General features: G+C 44.0%; 1 protein-coding gene across 3 annotated transcripts in view; it reads right to left on the bottom strand.

Moving 5' to 3' along the window:
* The window catches only part of LOC138785996 (lysine-specific demethylase 4B-like), a 326968-nt gene that overhangs the window by 75535 nt on the left and 227564 nt on the right, over nucleotides 1-23869 (bottom strand). For 2 of the 3 annotated variants that reach the window (XM_069962569.1, XM_069962571.1), the window contains one exon: nucleotides 12613-12798. The exons of the other annotated variant lie outside the window; for it this stretch is intronic. In XM_069962569.1, the coding sequence (XP_069818670.1) occupies nucleotides 12613-12798 (186 nt within the window). The remainder of the gene's footprint in view (nucleotides 1-12612; nucleotides 12799-23869) is intronic. 3 annotated transcript variants of the gene reach the window in all.

Genomic DNA, 23869 nt, shown 5'->3' with positions numbered 1-23869 from the left:
AGCTACTCACGCTACATTCAAGGAAGGACAAGAGGCTGAGGTCTAGTGAAGGGCAGTCATTAGCAGCTGGGGTCTGCTACACATAATAACCGACCCTTACAGCCACTAGAATGGTTAAATGCCGCTGTCTACAGTTAAATAGCCAGCACAAAAGATTGCTGTGTTTCGGCTATTTGAACTTAAAGGGGTTATCCAGCGCTACAAAAACATGGCCACTTTCCCCCTACTGTTGTCTCCAGTTTGGGTGGGATTTTGAAACTCAGTTCCACTGAAGTAAATGGAGCTTAAAGGGGTATTCCCCCCAAAATTATTTTTGCATTAATACGCTGCCCACCCGTAGCTTTCAATCTTTCCAATACAAAGTTATTATGGATTCTGCACAGTTTTGCTGTTATCCAGCTGCATTCACCCCCACGGATTGCAGAGAATCATCAGCTCTTAGTCCACACCGACACGCTCCCTGCTCCGACCCTCCGAGACGGCATCACGCGTCCTCAGTCCCAGCACAGTGAAGTGACTGAGAACACTGATGGGGTGGCTGCTGTTAGAGAGGGAGACAGTGATCAGCGCAGCTGTGACTGCATCCCTCTCTAACAGCAGCAACCCGGTCACCCCCAGCCCAGAGCTCCTACCCTGTGTCCAGAGCCTCTCGGCAGCACTCACCCGCAGCACACAGCCCCCTGGCCCACAACCAACCGCCCCCCCCATCACCCGTGGCATAGCCGCTGCACTCACCCGCGGCACCCCCCCCCCCCCCCCCCGCGGCAAGCTCCGCCCCCGCAATAGCCCGCTGCAAGCTCCGTCCTTCGCGATCGCCAGCGGCAAGCTCCGCCCCATCGCCCACGACAAGCTCTGCCCCCTGCGAGCGCCCGCTGCAAGCTCCGCCCCCCCAATCGTCCGCGGCTCTGCTACACCGCCCCCCCAACTCAGCTCTGCTACACCGTCCCCCCCAACTCAGCTCTGCTACACCGTCCCCCCTAACTCAGCTCTGCTACACCGTCCCCCCCAACTCAGCTCTGCTACACCGTCCCCCCCCCCAACTCAGCTCTGCTACACCGTCACCGCCAACTCAGCTCTGATACGCCGTTGCCCCCAACTCAGCTCTGCTACGCCGTTGCCCCCAACTCAGCTCTGCTACGCCGTCCCCCCAACTCAGCTCTGCTACGCCGTACCCCGAACTCAGCTCTGCTACGCCGTCTCTTCCAACTCAGCTTTGCTACACCGACACCGCCATCTCAGCTCTGCTACACTGTCATCATCTCCTTCATTGTCTCAGCTCTGCTACTTCACCATCATCAGGCAGAAGCATTGCATGATGGGAAATGTAGTTTCCTATCTTGGATATAGATCGGCTTTTAGAAAAACTTGTAACTCAGGAACGGCAGCAGCTAGAAAGATGGGAGACGGCTCAAAATACTCAGGAGGACTTGGTGAGTAAGAGCAGCTAGGTTTGGGAGCATTTCAGTTTTTTAGCTCTTGGGGGGAGTACCCCTTTAATTGCAAACTGCACCTGAACTGGAGACAACAGTAGGGGAAAAGTGGCCATGTTTTTGTAGCGCTGGATAACCCCTTTAATACTGCTGTGAGCGGGGGTGGGCGCGTCAAGGAGGTAAGTCTAGGGGGCAGCACACAGAGAACATGGCCGGCGCTGAGCTAGCCACCCCCTGTGTTCTCTGCACTATAATTTATGTTAATCTGCACTATTAGGCAGCTTAACATTAAAGGGGTTGTTCAGCGAAAACTTTTTTTCCTTTCAAATCAACTGGTGTCAGAAAGTTAAATAGATTTACTTCTATTTAAAAATCTTAAGTCTTCCCATATTTATACACTGTTGTGTGTCCTGCAAGATGTGTTGTTTATTTACATTCTGAAACAGTGCTCTCTGCTGACATCTCTGGCAGAGTCAGGAACTGTCCTGAGCAGGAGAGGTTTTCTTTGGGGATCTGCTGCTGCTCTGGACAGTTCCTGACTCCGCCAGAGATGTCAGCAGAGAGCACTGTTTCTAAATGTAAATAAACAACACATCCTGCAGGACATACAACAGTGTATAAGTATGGGAAGACTTGAGATTTTTAAATATAAGTAAATTACAAATCTATTTAACTTTCTGACACCAGTTTATTTGAAAGAAAAAAAAAATCGCTGGACAACCCCTTTAAGTATTGAATACCATGAAATCCTGGTACCGAACAATTTTTATTGCTGTGGCACAATTACTGTACATCACCTGTGGAAGAGAGTAATATTACTGCTGATGTAGTGATAGTAAGTGCCATGTTACAGGCAGGAATGGTATCTCTGTGGAACAATTATCTCACCAGTGGAATGCAGTAATATGACTACTGAAGTAGTGATAGGCTGTGCTATATGGTAGGCAAAAAGATACTGTTGTGGTACGAATATGTCATCTGTTAAAGGGAGCAATATGGCTGCAGACAATGTCACTGCCCTGATTAGCTCACAACCAGAAGGGTAATGCAGAAGTCTAAATGCTCCACTTATGGAGGAGTGAAAAGTGGTCACTTAGCAGTGTGTGGTGCTATGTGGAGGGCAAAGGGGTACTGCTGTATAACAACCTCTCACCTGAGAAGAAAGACAAAACAAGAGAGAGGTGCCTCTCCTGGTGCAATAAAGTAGTGGGCTAGTGTGTCTTATCTAATGAAAGATGGACACACTCACCTTATGGAGTTGTGCAAACGATAGGCACAACTTTACTGTAGGCGTATGATGTCACTCGGACAGGAACCACAGGTATCCCTCGGGTTGTGACCACCAGCGGTGGATAACAGTAGGCAGAAGAGTGTCCCAAGAAGGGTCAATGGAACCAAGGGAAACCCTGTGGGAGGGTCAGCGCAGGTTAACATCAAGGAAATCATCACAGTCACAATTAGAGCATCGCACAGTGATGTGAATCAATGTTCTAATTATTATGCAACGCGTTTCGGTTTGTCTACTAGATCACAGACCTTTATCAAGCATAAAGAGTGTACACATCAATGGCCTTTTAAAAGGTAATGCCGGATTATAGGAAGGTGCAAATGACAAACCCCTTCCCCTTCCAGAGATACATCATACTACAGTCATGGCCAAAAGTTTTGAGAATGACACAAATATTATATTTTCACATGATCTGCTGCCCTCTGGTTTTTATGTGTGTTTGTCAATATTTATGTGTTGACCCTTCTTCTTCAGGACCTCTGCAATTCTCCCTGGCATGCTTTCAATCAGCTTCTGGACCAAATCCTGACTGATGGCAGTCCATTCTTGCACAATCAATGCTTGCATTTTGTCAGAATTTGTTGGTTTTTGTATGCCCACCCATCTCTTGATGATTAACCACAAGTTCTCAATGGGATTAAGATCTGGGGAGTTTCCAGGGCATGGACCCAAAATCTCAATGTTTTGTTCCCTGAGCCATTTAGTTATCACCTTTGCTTTATGGCAAGGTGTTCCATCATGCTGGAAAAGGCATTGTTGATCGCCAAACTGCTCTTGAACGGTTGGGAGAAGTTGCTCTTGGAGGACATTCTGGTACCATTCTTTATTCATGGCTGTGTTTTTAGGCAAGACTGTGAGAGAGCCGATTCCCTTGGCTGAGAAGCAACCCCACACATGAATGGTTTCAGGATGCTTTACAGTTGGAATGAGACAAGACTGGTGGTAGCGCTCACCTCGTCTTCTCCAAATAAGCTGTTTTCCAGATGTCCCAAACAATCGGAAAAGGGATTCATCAGAGAAAATGACTTTACCCCAGTCCTCAGCAGTCCACTCCCTCTACCTTTTGCAGAATATCAGTCTGTCCCTGATTTTTTTTCTGGAGAGAAGTGGCTTCTTTTCTGCCCTCCTTGAGACCAGGCCTTGCTCCAAGAGTCTCCGCCTCCCAATGCGTGCAGATGCCAGCCTTGCTGCCATTCCTGAGCAAGCTCTGCACTGCTGGTAGCCCAATCCCGCAGCTGAAACACTTTTAAGAGACGGTCCTGGCGCTTGCTGGTCTTTCTTGGGCGCCCTGGAGCCTTTTTGGCAACAATGGAACCTCTCTCCTTGAAGTTCTTGATGATGCGATAGATTGTTGACTGAGGTGCAATCTTTCTATCTGCGATACTCTTCCCTGTTAGGCCATTTTTGTGCAATTCAATGATGACTGCACGTGTTTCTTTAACCCCTTGCCTCTAAAGCCTGTTTTGGCCTTAATGACCAGGCTCATTTTTCAAAATCTGACCTGTCTCACTTTATGCTCTTATAGCTCAGTGATGCTTTAACGTATGCTAGCGATTCTGAGATTGTTTTTTCGTCACATATGACACTCTATATTAGTAGCAAAATTTGGTCACTACTTTGTGTATTTTTTGTGAAAAACATCAAAATATCAAGAAAAATTTGAAAATTTAGCATTTTATGAACTTCTGAAATTCTCTGCTTCTAAAAAAGGAAGTCAGCACATAAATTAGTTACTAAATCACATTACCAATATGTCCTCTTTATTCTGGCATAATTTGGGAAACATATTTTACTTTTTTAGGGTGTTACGGGGCTTAGAAATTTATGAGCAAATTATCACATTTTGTGAAAATTTCCAAAACTGATTTTTTTTAGGGACCAGTTCTTTTTTTAAATGGATTTAGAAGGCTTGTATACTGGAAACCCCCATAAGTGACCCCATTTTGGAAACTAGACACCTTAAAGAATTAATCTAGGGGTATAATGAGCATTTTAACCCTACAGGGGCTGGAGGAAAGTAATCACAATGAGGCCGTAAAAAAATTGAAAATTTAAATTTTCAAATAATATATACGTTTAGATTAAAGTTTCTCATTTTCAAAAGGAACATGAGAAAAAAAGCATGCCAAAATTTGTAACGCAGGTTCTCCTGAATACAACGGTACCCCAGATGTGGGCGTAAACCACTGTATGGGCACACAGCCCGGCTCAAAAGTAAAGGAGCGCCAATTAGCTTTTTTAATGCAGATTTTGCTGAAGAAGTTTCTGAGCGCCAGGTGCATTTGCAGAGCCCCTGTAGTGTCCGCAGAATAGAATTCCCCCAAAAGTCACCCCATTTTCGAAAGTACACCCCTCAAAGAAATCATCTTTGGGTAGGATGAGCATTTTGACCCCACATGCATTAGAGGAAAGTATTCAAAATTAGACAGTAAAAATGAAAAACACGAATTTTTCCAATAATATGTTTGTTTAGTTTGAAATTTCTCAATTTCACGAGGAACAAGAGAAAAAAATTACCCCAAAATTTGTAAAGAAGGTTCTCCTGAATACAACGGTACCCCATATGTGGGCATAAACACCTGTATGGGCACACAGCCGGGCTCAGAAGTAAAGGAGCGCCAATTAGCTTTTTTAATGCAGATTTTGCTGAAGAAGTTTCTGAGCGCCAGGTGCATTTGCAGAGCCCCTGTAGTGTCCGCAGAATAGAATCCTCCCAAAAGTCACCCCATTTTCGAAAGTACACCCCTCAAAGAGTTCATCTTGGGGTGTGGTGACCATTTTGACCCCACAGGTATTAGAGGAAAGTATTTAAAATTAGACAGTAAAAATGAAAAACTTGAATTTTTCCTATAATATGTTCGTTTAGTTTGAAATTTCTCAATTTCACAAGAAACAATAGAAAATCTGCACCCCAAAATTTGTAACGCAGGTTCTCCTGAGTACAACGGTACCCCATATGTGGGCATAAAACCACTGTATGGGCACACAGGAGGGCTCAGAAGGAAGGGAGCGCCAATTAGCATTTTCAGTTCAGATTTTGCTGAAGTAGTTTCTGAGAGCCAGGTGCGTTTGCAGTGCCCCTGTAGTGTCCGCAGAATAGAACCCCAGCAAAAGTCACCCTATTTAGGAAAGTACACCTCTGAAAGAATTTATCTTGGGGTGCAGTGAGCGGTTTGACCCCACAGGTATTAGAGGAAAGTATTCAAAATAAGACAGTAAAAATGAAAAACTCGAATTTTTCCAATAATATGTTTGTTTAGTTAAAAATTTCTTAATTTCACGAGGAACAGGAGAGAAAACGTACCCCAAAATCTGTAACGCAGCTTCTTCTGAGTAAAACGGTACCCCATATGTGGGTATAAACCACAGTATGGGCACACAGCTGGGCTCAGAAGGAAGGGAGCGCCAATTTGCTGGAGCAAAATCGCAGCTAGTAATAGTTATTAGAATAGCGCAGTTACTAAAATACAATAAAAAATGAGATTACAGGTAATGTGGGGTGGTCACGGGCAACCTGGGGTGGTCACAGGCAACCTGGGGTGGTCACGGGCAACCTGTGGTGGTTACAGAGAATCTGGGGTGGTTACGGGCAACGTGGCGTGGTTACGGGCAACGTGGGGTGGTTACGGGCAACGTGGGGTGGTTACGGGCAACGTGGGGTGGTTACGGATAAACTGAAGTGCTTATAGGTAATCTGGGATGGATACCTGTAATTTGGGGTCGTTACAGGCAATCTGGCGTGGTTATGGGCAATCTGGAGAGGGTCACTGGCAATTTGGGGTGGTTAAAGGCAACGTGCGGTGGTTATAGGCAACGTGCGGTGGTCAGAGGCAACGTGCGGTGGTCAGAGGCAACGTGCGGTGGTCAGAGGCAAGGTGCGGTGGTCAGAGGCAACGTGCGGTGGTTACATGCAATCTGGGGGGTTACGGGCAATCGGGGCTGATTACGCACCATCTGGAGGGGGTCACTGGCAATTCGGGGTGGTTACGGTCAACATGTGGTTACAGGCAACGTGCGGTGGTTATAGGCAATGTGCAGAGGTTATGGGCAACGTGTGGTGGTTATGGGCAACGTGCGGTGGTTAGAGGCAACGTGCGGTGGTTAGAGGCAACGTGCGGTGGTTAGAGGCAACGTGCGGTGGTTAGAGGCAACGTGCGGTGGTTAGGGGCAACGTGCGGTGGTTAGGGGCAACGTGCGGTAGTTAGGGGCAACGTGCGGTGGTTAGAGGCAACGTGCGGTGGTTAGGGGCAACGTGCGGTGGTTAGGGGCAACGTGCGGTGGTTAGAGGCAACGTGCGGTGGTTAAAGGCAATGTGCGGTGGTCAGAGGCAACGTGCGGTGGTCAATGGCAACGTGCGGTGGTCAATGGCAACGTGCGGTGGTTAGAGGCAACGTGCGGTGGTTAGAGGCAATGTGCGGTGGTCAGAGGCAACGTACGGTGGTCAATGGCAACGTGCGGTGGTCAATGGCAACGTGCGGTGGTCAATGGCAGCGTGCGGTGGTCAGAGGCAGCGTGCGGTGGTCAATGGCAACGTGCGGTGGTCAGGGGCAGCGTGCGGTGGTCAGGGGCAACGTGCGGTGGTCAGGGGCAACGTGCGGTGGTCAGAGGCAACGTGCGGTAGTTACGGGCAATCTGGAGGGGGTCTCTGGCAATTTGGGGTGGTTATGGTCAAGATGTGGTGGTTATGGGCAACGTGCGGTGGTTACATGTAATCTGGCGTGTTTACGGGCAACCTGCGGCGGTTATGGGCAAACTGGGGCGGATACGGGCAACCTGCGGTGGTTACGGGCAAACTGGGGCGGATACGGGCAACCTGCGGTGGTTACGGGTAATCTGGGAGTAAACCGCAGTTATTACTATAATAAAAAGTGTGTTTTATTTTGTTTGTATGTTTTTCACTTTTTCACATTTACACTTTTTCACTTGTACTTTTTTCACTTTCATTTTCACTGTATTACTATGATTACTGTGATATTTTCTATCACAGTAATCATAGTTTAGTGACAGAGACCAAATTGGTCTCTGTCACTTTAAATTTTCAGAGCTAACTGCTTCTGACGCGCATGCGCACATCAGAAGCAGTCAGGACTTCGAGGAGGACGGAGCTCCAGGATCAGGTAACGTATGTGGGGAAGGGGGGGGTGACTGGGGGACGAGGGGGACTGGGGGGGTGGGGGGGCGACTTGGGGGGGGTCACGGTGACATTTTTTATCCCCTGTCACCAATGATTTATGGGATAAAATGTGCCGGGCAGCACTGGGAACAGGCGATCAGCGGTATATAGTATATACCGCCGATCGCCTGTTCCGGGACCCCAAAGGGGGGTCCCTGATCACTGCCCCATGCTCTCCGCTACCTCCGGTGGCGGAGAGCATGGGGTTTTCATTCATTTTTTAATTCCATCGCTGCGAACAAACATCGTTTGTTCGCAGCGATGGGGGCGGCCATCTTGGATTTGATGGCCGCCCGGGGAGGGGGGGGGGGGGGTTAGAGATCGGCCACAAGGGGACTGATCTGAGGTCTGATTAATACTTATTTCATCACCCCCCACCGTGGATTCACGGTGGGGGGAGATGAAATGCAGCGGCGGCGCCGGTACTGGCGGATCGCCGCTATACCGGTAATAGCGGCGATCCGCCAATACCGGGGAGGACAAGGAACTGCCGGGGGAGGATCTGTAGTGGCGGTGGGAGGAGGCAACATGCCACAGCCCCCTCCCGCTGCCCGATCGCCTCCCAATGCAGAAATATCCCCATAGACGCTGCGGTCGCATTGACTGCGGTGTCTATGGGGTTAACTGCCCGGGGGGAGCGCGGCTCCCCTCCGGGCAGAGGCAGCGGGAGGAGGCTATGTGACATAGCCTTCTCCCACTGCCCGATCTCACCTAGGGACAGCGGGGGGAGGCAGGGAAGACATGACATTTGGGAAACGTCATGTTGCGGGAACTACCTGCTTTACATGACGTTTCCCAAACGTCATTTTGCAGCAAGGGGTTAAAGATAACCATGGTTTACAGAAGAGATACAATGATGCCAAGCTCCAGCCTCCTTTTAAAGTGTCCAGTCGTGTCATTCTTACTTAATCATGACAGATTGATCTCCAGCCCTGTCCTCATCAACACCCACACCTGTATTAATGGAGCAATCACTGAAACAATGTTAGCTGGTCCTTTTAAGGCAGGGCTGCAATGATGTTGAAATATGTTTTGGGGGATAAAGTTCATTTTCTAGGCAAATATTGACTTTGCAAGTAATTGCTGTTAAGCTAATCACTCTTTATAACATTCTGGAGTACATGCAAATAACCATTTTAAAAACTGAAGCAGTAGACTTTGTAAAAATTATTTGTATCATTCTCAAAACTTTTGGCCATGACTGTACAACCTCCATCATGTCCTGCTGTCAGTTCATGATGGGAGTTGAAACAGTTATTAGAGAATTCAGTCATAAGAAGTCACATAGTGGGCACTCCGTACCTTTAAATATAGTGTCAGGTCTCTACGGTGGTCGCAATCACCGGTGGTGCTCGGCCTCAAATAGTAGTCACAATTCAAGTGCGATAGAGGTACAGCAGCGGCAACTCACCAAGTAGTGATCAAAGTTGCTTTATTTTCATGTCAAGTGCAGACATAAAAACACATTCCACAAAAAAGAACAGGAGCTACGATCATTTCACACAATTCGTGCATCATCTGGCTCCCCAGATGCCAGATGATGCACTGATTGATTAGAGAATGGCATAAATATAGGAACCAGTGGTACAGTACATGAGGGGACACAGTGACTGTTCATTAGGACACATTGGCACATTACAGAGCCTCCCCTTAGAGAAGAGGGGGGGGGGGGCAAGCTAAAATTTTGCACCAGGGCCCATCAGCCTTTAGCTACGCCCCTGGCCCCTATATCTGGTTATCACTTCTAGTCCGGTGGCCATTTTAGCTCCTGGCATTTTTGACCTTCCCCTGTGCCCAAACTAATTAGTGTCATAGAGGGGGCGGGTACAGGACTCTCCGACAGAGATTAACAACTGTTTTGCACATCTGCTAATGAATGTTGTTATGTGATGGATAGGAAAGTTAAATAAAGGTTTGTGGAAAGTAGGTTAGAGGGAAAAGCAATGAGACAGTTTGAAAGAGCAGGGTCTATTAGACCAGACAGGACCATGATTAAGAGTGTCACACGGAAGTGTCAGTAGGAGTCAGAGAGAAAAAGCAAGTTTTATTATGATCAAGAGAAAAGTGATAATAGGTACAGATTGAACTCAGAATTTTTTGCACTTATTAAGAACGCTACGGTATGAGAGCTCGGAGGAACTTATTATTACTGTAACTTACATATTTCTGTGTAAAAAGTCTTTTCAGATATAGATCAATCCTAATAAGCTCTAAGCAAATATTTTTTTTTTTCTACTGAGTTATTAGTATGTGTCCCAGTGTTGTATTTTAATTACACAAGGTCTTCTATGAAGCACTCACTCTTATCAGTTAGCTGTGAGGGAGAGAGTGGGGGAATAGACGCTGCCCGGTTTACAGTCTGGTGTGTGATAAGCGCAGCACTAGTATCTTCTGTAAATTCAAGGATACTGCAGTGGGGAAAGATGATTGACATCATTTGTTTTGGTTATGTTTGGAAAACATGAATTGTGCCCACAGATTTTACTACAAGGATAAATAATATTACAAACTACAGTATACAGTGAATCTGAAGCTGCTGACACTTGTTTTACATTTTCAAGGTGTCTTTTATTTCATTTGTAGCAAAAGAAGGTTGATATGAGACTACCCAAGTGTAACATGTTTTATTATTTTTATTTTTAGGGATAACAGTTTTGTGATGATTATAGCAAACTGGTATAATATACTAAGCCCATGGAAAAAATAAGTTATTACTTAGTAAAGGAAATATTAGTAACTGAGAATTTATACATTAATCTACCTAAAACACCTTCATACCATGAAGTGATTTTATTACTGTTTTCCAATGTTGTTACTAAAGGTGTATAGTTTTTTTACTTGGCTATGTTATTATATACCTATAGGTCAAGTATAAAACGGGAGGAAAGAAGAGAATTAATGAATTTAAAAGACCGCACAAACTTGGAAAGCTAAAGATGGATTAAATATGTTTATTGTGATGTTTATTGTGTTTGTGGTAATTATTGTGAAAGATGAAGGCCAATGAGGACAGCACCTTCAACTTATATCGCAGCCACAATACAGACGCAAGAAAGAGACACTGTTATAAGAACAATATGTGATAAACAACACTGACTGCGCAGGACAGGAAACTGCTGACCATCTATGGACTGACCTATCAGAATGGGATATGTATGTGTCTTGTTACTTGAAACCCCGCCTGTATTGAAAGTTTATATATTTAATAAAAAAACAAATAAGGCATGAGTGTGCACTCCAAACTGAGCTGAGAGAGGAGGTTATACCGTCTTTTTGCCTGGTGTTATGTCCTCATCGCTAGCGCTCAGCTTACTTAATTTGGACACTTGGGGAACAAGGCAGATAAAAAGTAAATCCATACTTGACAGGACCACAGTGGATTTTACACAATACAAAGCATATGGGTCCCATATATTGATTACATTCAGCTCTCTGTAATGTAATGTATTGTGCTGTTAGTAGAGTAAAGCATAAAACCCCTTTTTCACATAATGAGAACATTAAACAGCGGCTTTGGTCACAGGAGTCTCCTAAGCCACAACAATAAGTATAAATGCTCCCTGACCATAACACTCTCTAGCAGCCACACTAAAGGCCCCTTAATACAGGCCAAATATTGGCAATAGAGTTTTCTAGAAAAGCTCATTCAGCCGATAACATGCCTGTGTAAAATTGTAAGCAGTGTAGCTGATTGGATCTTTTGTGTTGCTGTAAAATCCATCATTAAAATCAGCCGCACATCTCTGCGTAAACACGAGCAGATAATGAATGTTATTGGCTGTACTAACAATGCAGCGGTTGTTTGTGTGGCCCAGCTGCACAATTAGTCATGCCTTGTAAAGGCACTGCAAAAGAACACCTGTTATGCTCGTTTTCTGACACAGATGGCCAAAGATCGGTAAATGTAAAAGGACTAGAGATGAGAGAATTTACAGTAGTAATGAAACTAAGCGATCCGTTAAACTTGGCCGTCGGCTTGTCAGCCTGCTGCTCTTAAAATGCGCTGCCAGGTAAAGCTGTATGCAACCTTCTCCAAGGACTGCATCCAGCTTTTCCAGGCACCCAGAGCGATTTCTAGCCCCTGCTATGTCAAACTACTGATAGACGAGAGAATTTTGCCTGCTATTTGAACCTTTCCATTTGCTTTCCTGTAAGGGTCCTTTCACATTTAACGGAGTAGGGTGACACAGTTTCGCCACAAGTGGGGTAACCCTGGGGCAAGGGTTCGTCAAAACGGCAGTTGTTGCGAAACTGCGGTCACCCTACTCATCTCCCCTATACCTGAATAAAGCCGGATTGTGGATTCACATTGGTGAGTGCCGTCTACTTTCTATTTTGCTTTATTGTTAGTGTGGCCAGTTGCATTCATTGTTGTCGGCCACACATCACAGATAGCAGCCCATAACAATGGATTTTACTGGCATGTGAAAGATCCAAATCAACCATTGGCTGATTGCTAAGACATATATATATATATATATATATATATATATATATATATATATATATGATTTTTTTGAGCATGTCTTTTCTCGTAACATTTCTGTGTAAGTATTTATTTGAATTACGACGAGAATATTTAATCAAACAGCCTGTTGTTTCAGCCTCTTGCTCGTAACTCGTAATGTATATGGTACAATATATACAGTTCTTCCAGACAGCCATTAAACCCAACGAAAAGTTAAAATGATAGTATTAATGATGACACGAACTGTACTTACAGATTGACCATTTGCGTTGTGTTTGAAGCATGTAATTGATACAACATAAGGCCAATCATCAGGCTCCATAGATATACCAGCTGCGTGTGCACAAGTGACATGGAAGGACGTGGAACATCGATCAACTGAACACTGGACACAAGCAGCAACCTCTTTTCGGATTTTCTTCCGGCAATACACACATCTCTGTATTACAAAACACTACATGTTAATGCAATTCCCTCATTATTTAGCAATGATTATATGAACTTATTTTCAGCTTTATTTGCTTCTGCTTAAATGGTCACTGTAGTTTCAAACAAATTCCCTCCATTTGATGTTAGCCAATGTTATTCCTAAATGGGTCGTTCACCTCCCAAAAAATTCTTTCAAATTAGATGTTGCCAGAAAGTGCCAGAGATTTGTAATTTACGTCTATTAAAAAATTTCAAGCTTACCAGTACTTATTAGATGCTGTATGTTCTGCAGGAAGTGGTATTCTTTCTAGTCTTGAGGGCAGGAAAGGTTTTTCTATTGGCATTTACTACTGCTCTGGACAGGGCCGGATTTAAGACTAAGTGTGGCTCTGGGCAAAAATGAAAGTGGGGCCCAAAGTGCTCAAATACTGTAGTGACAACTTAAAGCGAATGTACCACTAGGTACATCACTTTGTGTTTTTTTATATTAATAGACCGACACTGGCACGGGGATGCCAGTGGCATGGTCACTTTTTTGAAACAGCAGCCCAGTTTCCATGCACGGCACTGGTATATTCCCGAGCACTGGCCAGGCATGAAGCACTGGAGGTGGGCCTATCAACCCCCCAGTGGGATGATCTTCCCTCCCCTCTGTGACGCGGTTCCATTAGAATCAATAGAGCCGCGTCACAGAGGGGAGAATGTCACACTGGGAGCCAAATGTCACTTTTTTCCACCTTTTTATCAGGATTGTAGTCACCATGAGCTACATTTACTGACAATTATTTTATGGAAAGATGCTGCTGCTATTCTCGAGTCCTTGGCAAAAGTGCCTGAGTGGCAACAACATCCTGGACAACTCCTTTAATTATTAAAGTGAATCTGTACTGGCCACTACCCACCCACAGACCAGTACTGTTCTGCATACTCCATCTCGCCATGTCTGGTCCGGGGTTCGGGCCTTCTCCTGGGGCCGGTATATTTGCTTAAAACAAAATTTATTCTGGCAGGGAGTCATGAGGTGGGTCCCAGAGCATCCGTGCCCTAGGCCTGTGGGGGTCTCTCTTCCCGACACTCTTCTTTTTTGGCACGCCCTTGGGCTGGATGAAGCGGGGAGAAAGGGCGCTGCAGGCCTAGCATCCTGCCTCCTACCTTTAGGTTCTCTTATCACTCCCGGTTAAGTGGCACTGATGCTCTGGGACCAGCCTCATGACTCCCTGCCACAATAAATTTCCTTTTTTGGCCAATTTACTAGCCCCAGGAGAAAGGTCGACCCTCGCACAGGACATGGCATGATGGCGTGTACAAAATGGTACCGATGGTTTGAGGGTGGGCAGCGCGGCTGGACAGATTTACTTTAGGGTGCATCCACACGTAATAAGTTTGCTGCAAACTCATTGCATGTGAATGCATCTTTAACAAAAATTATTCATTAATGAATTATAATACAGGGGTACCTTGGTTTAAAAGTAACTTGGTTTAAAAGTGTTTTAGTTTAAGAGCTCACAGTTTTTCAAAATTGTGACTTGGTTTAAGAGCATTGCTTTGGTTTAAGAGCTCCCTGTACTGGGTGGGAGCGCGAGTAGGGGAGGGGCATATTCTGTATAGCGGGGTCTACAACACTGTACTCTGACGCAGGAAGTCTCCCTCACCTTCCAAATCATAGCAGATTCACTTCAGGCTTGGGTTTACATCAGGGGACAGGACGGTGGAGGTAATCTCTCCATAGAAGTAACCCCTTTCTCCACAGACAGAGAGCACTGCATGTATATGCCCACATCTGCCCTGCTCATTCCTTCATGCTCCCTGCAGTCTCTGTCAGCCCTTGTGTTTCCCATCCTCTCCATTACTGTACAGTAACTTATAATATCACATATTCTGCTGTTTCTAAATGTTTGTTTCATCTGGTTTACATGTTATTAAGAATAATAAATCATTATTTTTGGGGTGTGGAACCAATTGTCTGTATTTCTATGATTTCTTATGGGAAAATTTGCTTTGGTTTAAGATTGGATTACAAGCACGGTCCCGGAACGAATTATGCCCAGGTATAAAGTGTCAGTGTGTTAATTAGATTTGTTCTAAGGTGCCCAGGAAGCCAAGCTAAAGGTATTGTTTCATCTGGGTTAATCAAAGGAATTAGTGTATACCTGTAGTGCATAGTTGGAGGGGCTCTGTATACCCACAATGTATAGTTTTTAGGGGTTTTGCATATCTGTAGTGCATAGTTGGAGGGGCTGTAAACCTATAGTGTATAGTTGAGGGAGGTCCTGTATACCTGCAGTGTACAGTTGGTGAAGGTCCTGTATACCTGTACTGTATAGTTCGGGGGTCCTGAATACCTGTAGTATATAGTTGGTGCTGTATACCTGTAATGTATAGTTGGTGGAGGTCTTGTATACTTGTAGTTTATAGTTTGAGGGTCCTGGATACCTGTAGTGTATAATTGGTGGAGGTCTTGTATACCTGTAGTATATAGTTCGGGGGTCCTGTATACCTGTAGTAAATAGTTTGAGGGTCCTGTATAACTATAGTATAGAGTTGGTGGAGGTCCTGTATACCTGTAGTGTATAGTTTGGGGTCCTATATACCTGTAGTATATAGCTGGTGGAGTTCCTGTATACCTGTAGTATATTTGGGGTCCTGTATACTTGTAGTATAGAGTTGGTGAAGGTGCTGTATACCTGTATTATAGAGTTGGTGTAGGTCCTGTATACCTGTAGTGTATGGTTTTGAGGTCCTGTATACCTGTAGTGTATAGTTTGGGGTCCTATATACCTGTAGTATATAGTTGGTGGAGTTCCTGTATACCTGTAGTGTATAGTTTTGAGGTCATGTATACCTGTAGTATATAGTTTGGGGTCCTGTATACTTGTAGTATATAGTTGGTGGAGGTCTTGTATACCTGAAGTATATAGTTGGTGGAGGTCCTGTATACCTGTAGTATATAGTTTTGGGGTCCTGTATACCTGTAGTGTAAAGTTTGGGGTCCTGTATACCTGTAGTATATAGTTTTGTGGAGGTCCCTTGCACTTGTAGTGTATAGTTTTGGGGTCCTGTATACCTGTAGTGTCCTGTATACCTGCAGGGTTGTATTTACCCGTATGGCAGTGTTATTCAGTCACAGTGTGTCGTTATTGGTCATGTCTGGTATGGCGGTGTTATCCAGTCACAGTATGGCGGTATTGGTCAGGTCTGATATGATGGTGTTATCCAGTCACAGTATGGTGTTATTGGTCAGGTCTGGTGTGGCGGTGTTATCCAGTCACGGTATGGTGGTATTGGTCAGGTCTGGTATAGCGGTGTTATCCAGTCACAGTATGGCAGTATTGGTCAGGTCTGATATGATGGTGTTATCCAGTCACAGTATGGTGTTATTGGTCAGGACTGGTGTGGCGGTGTTATCCAGTCACAGTATGGCGGTATTGGTCAGGTCTGGTATGACAGTGTTATCCAGCACAGTATGGCGGTATTGGTCAGGTCTGGTATGGCAGTGTTATCCAGTCACAGTATGGCGGTATTGGTCAGGTCTGGTATGACAGTGTTATCCAGCACAGTATAGCGGTATTGGTCAGGTCTGGTGTGGCGGTGTTATCCATTCACAGTATGGCGGTATTGGTCAGGTCTTATATGACAGTGTTATCCAGTCACAGTATGGCGGTATTGGTCAGGTCTGGTATGACAGTGTTATCCAGTCACAGTATGGCGGTATTGGTCAGGTCTGGTGTGGCAGTGTTATCCAGTCACAGTATGGCGGTATTGGTCAGGTCTGGTGTGGCAGTGTTATCCAGTCACAGTATGGCGGTATTGGTCAGGTCTGGTGTGGCAGTGTTATCCAGTCACAGTATGGCGGTATTGGTCAGGTCTGGTGTGGCAGTGTTATCCAGTCACAGTATGGCGGTATTGGTTAGGTCTGGTATGGAGGTGTTATCCTGTCACAGTATGGCGGTATTGGTCAGGTCTGGCAGTCTTATCCAGCACAGTTTGGCGGTATTGGTCAGGTCTGGTGTAGCAGTGTTACCCAATCACAGTTTGGTATACCTGTTGTGCCCTGTATATACATGTACTGTATGGATGGAGTAGGGGGTCCAGTATATACATGTACTGTATAGATGGAGTAGGGGGTCCTGTATATACATATACTGTATAGATGGAGTAGGGGGTCCTGTATATACATGTACTGTATAGATGAAGTAGGGGGTTCTGTATATATATGTACTGTATAGAAGGAGTAGGGGGTCCTGTATACATGTACTGTATAGATGGAGTAGGGGGTCCTGTGTATTCATGTACTGTATAGATGGAGTAGGGGGTCCTGTATATATGTACTGTATAGATGGAGTAGGGGGCCCTGTAAATACATTTACTATATAGATGGAGTAGGGGGTCCTGTATATATGTACTGTATAGATGGAGTAGGGGGCCCTGTATATACATGTACTGTATAGATGGAGTAGGGGGCCCTGTATATACATGTACTGTATAGATGGAGTAGGGGGTCTACCAGTTATTACTGTGGATGTTGTGAGGCAGCTTCCCTAGCAACCATTGCTCCCTGTGAAAATGAAAGCAGTAATCCTATTGGTTGCTAAGGCTCCAACTGCCGTGTCTGCTGCAGCTAATTATATCACCTGTGTTTGCAGTGAGGAGATTTTCCCATTCATCTTTATGGGGCGCCTCTCTTTCCCCTCCCCCTCACCTCCTGTACATCTGGCGGGGACGGGACCTTCACAATAACCTTCCCGGGCACCCAATGTATCTGTGTGCCAAATTTGGGGTCAAACGGTTCAGGCGTTTGGAAGTCTATAGAGGACAGACAGACAGACAGACAGAAGGACAGACAGACTTTGATTTTTATGATATAGATTATACATATATATATATATATATATATATATATATATATATATATACTGTATATATATATATGTATATACACATACATAAATAGATATATATATATATATATATATATTTTTTTTTTTTTTATTTATTTTTTTTTTTTTTTGCAATAAATTAGAATATCAACAAAAAGTTATTTTTTCTCCAGTGATTCAATTCAAAAAGTGACCTCATATTCTACAGACTCATTACATACAGAGTGAACTTTTTTAAGGGTTTATTTTTGTTAACCCCTAGACGACCCTGGACGTACAGTTACGTCATGGAAGTCTGTCACCAGACGACCCTGGACGTAACTGTACATCCTGGGTGGTTCTCTCGCTATAAAGCGTGCTTCATAGAAGGTGGGGGCCGGCTGCAGTGCCATTAACTCCGGCTGGCGCGTGTCATTAACTCCTTAAACGTCGCGATCGCCGTGGTGTTTAAGTGTAAGCGACAGGGGGAGTTCCCTGTCACTTAACGATCGGGACCCCCGCAGTGTGACTGCGGGGGTCCCGATCGTTGAGACGGACCGCCGGAGGTCTCTCACCTGCCTCAGTGCGGTCCCATCGGCGATCTGCTACACTGAGCCTGCACAGGCAGGCTCAATGAGCAGATCGACGATCACACTTATCAATGCTATGCCTATGGCATAGCATTGTACAGTGTGAGCAATCAAAGTACTGTATGTAAAAGTCCCCTAAAGGGACTTCAAATGTGTAAAAAAAAAAAAGTTCAAAACACTATTACACTACCCCAAAACCTCTCCCCCAATAAAAGCTGAAATCACCCCCCCTATCCCATTATATAAATAAAATATATAAAAATAAATACATAAATATATAATATACCGTAGCGTGCGTAATTGTCCGATCTATTAAAATATAACAAACGTCATTGCAAATGGTGTACACGAAAAGAGGGAAAAAAGTGCGCGGATTACCGATTTTATGTTACATTATATCTTAAAAAAAAAATCAATAAAAAATTATCAAAATGTCCGATCTTCACAAATATAGTATTAATAAAAACTAGAGATCATGGTGGAAAAAATGACACCCCATCCAGCCCCGTAGGTGAAAAAATACAATCGTTATAAGCATCACAATAGGCCCATTTTATTAATAATTAATTGCCAAAAAAAAGAATTTCATAAAAAAATATATAACATTAGAGAATCTGTGTAAACCTGCATATGGTTGTGTTCGGACTGACCTATAGAATAATAGTATCATCTCGCTGTTACCATATAGTGCATTACGTAGACACGGGAACCCCCCCCCCCCCTAAACGTTACCATAATGCATTCTTTTTTACGATTTCACCTATTTATATCTTCATAAGGGTGCGTTCACACCTACAGGATCTGCAGCAGATCTGCAGCAGATTTGATGCTGTGTTCAGTTATTTAAATGAAATCTGCTGCAGAAAATCAGCTGCAGATCCTGTAGGTGTGAACGCACCATAAATAATAATTTTGGAATTCCATCATACATGCATACATGTTATGGTAAAATGAAAGACGCCATTATAAAGTACAACTATTCCTGTAAAAAACAAGCACTGACATGGCTTGTAGATAGAGAACTGAAAGTGCTAGAGCTTTTAGAAGGGGAGGAGGGAAAAACGAAAACACTAAGATCAAAATTTGCGCGGTCCACTGGGTCATTTTGGGCCTGGTCCTCAAAGGGTTAAAGTTAATGATTATGGATCAGCCAAGAAAAACCCAAAAGTCAGTATTTTGGAAAATTAGATTATTATATAAAACCAACTGAAAAAAAAAATGTTTTTAACACAGAAATGTCGACCAAATGAAAAGTCTGTACAGTAAATGCCCTCAATACTTGGTCGGGGCACCTTTTGCATGAATGTTGGCATCAATGTGGCGTGGCATGGAGGCGATTAGCTGATGGCATTGCAGAGGTGTTATTGAAGCCCAGGTTGCTTTGATAGCGGCCTTCAGCTGGTCTGCATTGTTGGGTCTGGTGTCTTTCATCTTCCTCTTGACAATACCTATAAATTCTCTATGGGGTTAAGGTCTGGCGAGTTTGCTGGCCAATCAAGCACAGTGATGCTGTGGTTAGTAAACCAGGTATTTGTACTTTTGGCAGTGTGGACAGATGCCAAATCCTGCTGGAAGATGAAAATTCCATCTCCAAAAATCTTTTCAGAACAGGGAAGCATGAAGTGCTCTAAAATTTGCATTGACTTTGGTGTTGATGAAACACAGTGAACCTATACCAGCAGATGACATGGCTCCCCAATCCATCAATGATTGAGGAAACGTCACACTAGACCTCATGAAGCTTGGATTGTGTACAGCCTCTCCACTCTTCCTCCAGACTCTGGGAACTTGATTTCCAAATGAAATGCAAAATTTACTTTCATCTGCACCTTGGACTACTGATCAACAGTCCAGTTCTTCTTTTCCTTGGCCCAGATAAGACGCTTCTGGCTTTGTTTATTGGTCTGAAGTGGCTTGACACATGGAATGCAACACTTGTAGCCCATGTCCTGCAGACGTCTGGATGTGGTGGCTTTTGAAGCACTGACTCAAGCAACAGTCCACTCTTTGTGACTCTCGCCCAAATTTTTGAATGGCATTTTCTTTTCAATTCTGTTAAGACTCCCGGTTGCTTGTGCACCTTTTTCTACCATGTTTTCCTTCCACTCAACTTTCCATTAATATGCTTTGATACAGCACTCTGTCATCTGTCAAGTCAACAGTCTTCCCCATGATTGTGTTGCATACTGAACCAGACTAAGGGACCTTTTATAACACTTAGGAAGCCACTGAAGGTGTTTTGGGTTAACCCTTAGGAGACACAGCCAGTTTTGGTGTTTATGACACAGCCAAATGTTTCAAATATGACATGTGTAACTTTATATATTAATAACTTTGGAATGCTTTTACCGATCCTTTTCGTGACATATTTAACCTTAAGTTCGCAGTAAATTTGGGCCGATATCTTTAACATTTTGGATGAAAAATTTTGGGTGAAAAATTGAAAAAAAATAGAATTTCTCTAAATGTGAAAGTCTCTGCCAATAAGGAAGATAGTTCTACCAGAGAAATTATTGATTAATTCATATCTATAAGGCTAGGTTCACACTGCGTTTTCAGCATCCGTTTAACGGAACCATTTTTTGCAAAAAATGGATGCATTTGTGTGCATCTGTTTTGGATCCGTTTTTCCATTGATTTCCATTATAAAAAAAACAAACAAACAAAAAAAAAAAACGGATCAAAACGGATGCGTTTTTTTTTACACACAATAAAGTACTGTTGACACTACTTTTTTGACCGTTAAAAAAACGGATCCATTAAACGGATGCTGAAAACGCAGTGTGAACCTAGCCTTACATGTCTACTTTATGTTGGCAGCATTTGGTGAACATGCTTTTTTAGGATTTTAGAGGCTGTAATTGTTTAGTAGCAATTTTCTAAATTTTTGTGAAAATTTAAACTCAAAATTTTTTAGAGACCAGTTCAGTTTTGAAGCAAATTCTAAAGGCCTGTATACTAGAAGCGCCCATCAATCACCCCATTTTGAACTCTTCACCCTTTGAAGTATTCAAATTGACATTTAAAACAGTTTTTAACCCTTTAGTCATTTTACAGGAATAACTGCAAAGTAAGTGTGAAAAGTAAAAATTTCCATTTTCTTTGCAGACATTCCAATTAAATCCTATTTCTTTCATACCAAACCAGCTATAAAAAGTAAAATGCAATAAAACATGTATTCCTCTGAATCTGCAGTTTATACAAATACCCAATATACAAATATAGGGGGCAGTGACGGGGGTTGGGGGCAGTGTTGGAGGCGGCTGCAGAGCTGGGAGAAGGGGGAGGGAGCTCTGCCCCAGCTTCCCCCGTATCCCGGAACTAAGTGGAGACCGGGACCGGGGGTTTTAGTACTGTTATCACCAGCATCAGTGGATTGTTACCGATCCACTGATGCCCGTTGATCGCCGATGCTGGACCCCTACTGGGGCTCCAGTGGCAGTTACATTAAACTGTCAGCTATCAGCTGACTGTTTAGTTGCGGCTCACGGTTACTGTTCATGGTGAGGAAAGTAACCTCCTGCCAGGACGTACAATAAGTTCCTGGTGCGGCTAGGGGTTAATCTAATTTTCTGAAATACTGACTTTGGGGTTTTTCTTGGCTGTAATCCATAACCATCAACTTTAACAGAAATAAACACTTGTATATATATATAGACACAAACACACAGTAACACATCCAGGAAAGCACATTATACAAATCTAAAACATCCAGTACACACACTATACACATAAGCATGTAACACATACAAAATTCATCCATTATACACATACATTCAGACACATTAAAACTACACACTACATATACAGTAAATATACTTACTACTTTCAGTGGCTTGCTGGGATCAGTGGTGCACATGTATATGGCAGCAGCAGGCTGTGATCTTTACACTGCCTGCAGACCTTCTCCCTTATGTTTGGGTCCGACTGCTGTAACGTGTAACAGCAGGAAGACGGCGGTCTGGGCCATGTGCACAGTGGAGCCAGAGGAAGGGGGTCTTAAGGGAGCACGCACGCACACACACACACACACACACAGAGCTCAAAAAGCAGCACAGTGCCTGCAACCTTTGTGTGAGCCTCTGCTAGTGGCAATTTGCTGTGGAGGCTCACTCTGAGATGCTGAGAATACACCCCTTCCTGCAGGACATACAGCAGCTGACAAGTTCTGGAAGACTTGAGATTTTTAATAGAAGTAAATTACAAATCTCTGGCACAAGATTTTTTTTTTACCCTTAAGTTTTTTAATCTGATTAACCAAAATTAATCCTTGCTTGAGAACAACAAACTAGGTGTCTCATTCAGGGCCGCCATCAGGGCAGTATTGACGGGAGTGCAATGTGGGAGTGTACTGCTTAGTGACAAGAACAGACTTTAGCAGACCTGTTCTTCTTCACTGAGCTGCATTCTGGGGGTCCTGCTCCCTCTCCCTGTGTTGTGTGGAGGTCTCATCAGCTCTCCCCTCATCTCATGGTTTTCACAGACTTGCTCCTGCTCTTCTCTGTGTCGGTGCAGAGGAGGAGAGGGAGGGGCAGGACAGTGTGGTGTTGGTGAGAAGGAGGAGCACAGAGGATCTGCATGTGCTGTGAAGATATAAGGAGCTTCCTCATGAAATGTAAGTGCCTATTTGTATGTTTGGGAGTGTATGTGAGAGTTAATGAATGTGTGTATATAGGTGTGAGAGTGAATGAATGTGTGTATGTATGTGTGAGAGTGAATGAATGTGTGTATGTATGTGTGAGAATGAATGAATGTGTGAAAGTATGTATGAGAGTGAGTGTGTGTGTGTGTGTGTGAGTGTGTGTGTGTGGGAGTACTGTGGAAGCATGTATGCAAGTGTGTATCTGTAAAAAGTGTGTTTATGTATATAATGTGCACAGTTTGTATTGTGTGTATGATGTATGTACAGTAGGTGTATATTATATATGTGCAGAATGTGTGTATCTTTTTTATCATGTTAAAGTGTTCTTGTCGTTTCAAAAAACTTTTGACGCCAGAGAGACATGTCAAAATTTTTTATCGGTTTGGGTCTAGGGTTTAGATTTCTATGGGCTGGTACGTGCCGTGAGCTGCAGAGTAGCTCTATAAGGTGCTGGAGCAAACCAAATCGACACAATCTGATTGGTTCCTTTTAATTTACATAGGCAGCTCATGGCATGGGCATCAGCAGATATTTTGGGCTGTAAAAAGCCAAGAATATGTCCTCCATTTTGGTAGGGGGGCCAAGACACTTTGTAGAGAAATTAGACCAGGGCCCCATACAGCCACTCTACTATCCTCTGCCTGTTGTCTGGGTAAATTTCTGCCTAGTAGCAGCCATATCAGGACAGATTACAGGAAGTGAAGTGTGGCTTAGCATGTGGAATGTGCAGGAGAGAGGGAGAAAGCCTAACAAATCTGAGCTTTATACATGCAACCCGAGTCAGTATGCCTGCTCAAAAGTACATTCCTCAGAGGCACATCAAGGATTTCCATACAGCTCAAGATAGTTGTACTTTGTGCAAATACTAGTATGCTGGCAGAAAGGTGTATGTGCTCTGACTTGTCATGGCAGTAAGGAAAAGGAACACCATGTATGTGCACTTCTGACAAGCAGCCCAGAAAACAGCTCTGGCCTCACCCCTTAAAGGGAATC

The sequence above is a fragment of the Dendropsophus ebraccatus genome, chromosome 3 (genome assembly GCF_027789765.1).
Source record: "Dendropsophus ebraccatus isolate aDenEbr1 chromosome 3, aDenEbr1.pat, whole genome shotgun sequence".
Taxonomy (NCBI): domain Eukaryota; kingdom Metazoa; phylum Chordata; class Amphibia; order Anura; family Hylidae; genus Dendropsophus; species Dendropsophus ebraccatus.
The sequence above is the reverse complement of the archived record's forward strand: the minus strand, read 5'-3'. Positions and strand labels throughout refer to the sequence as shown.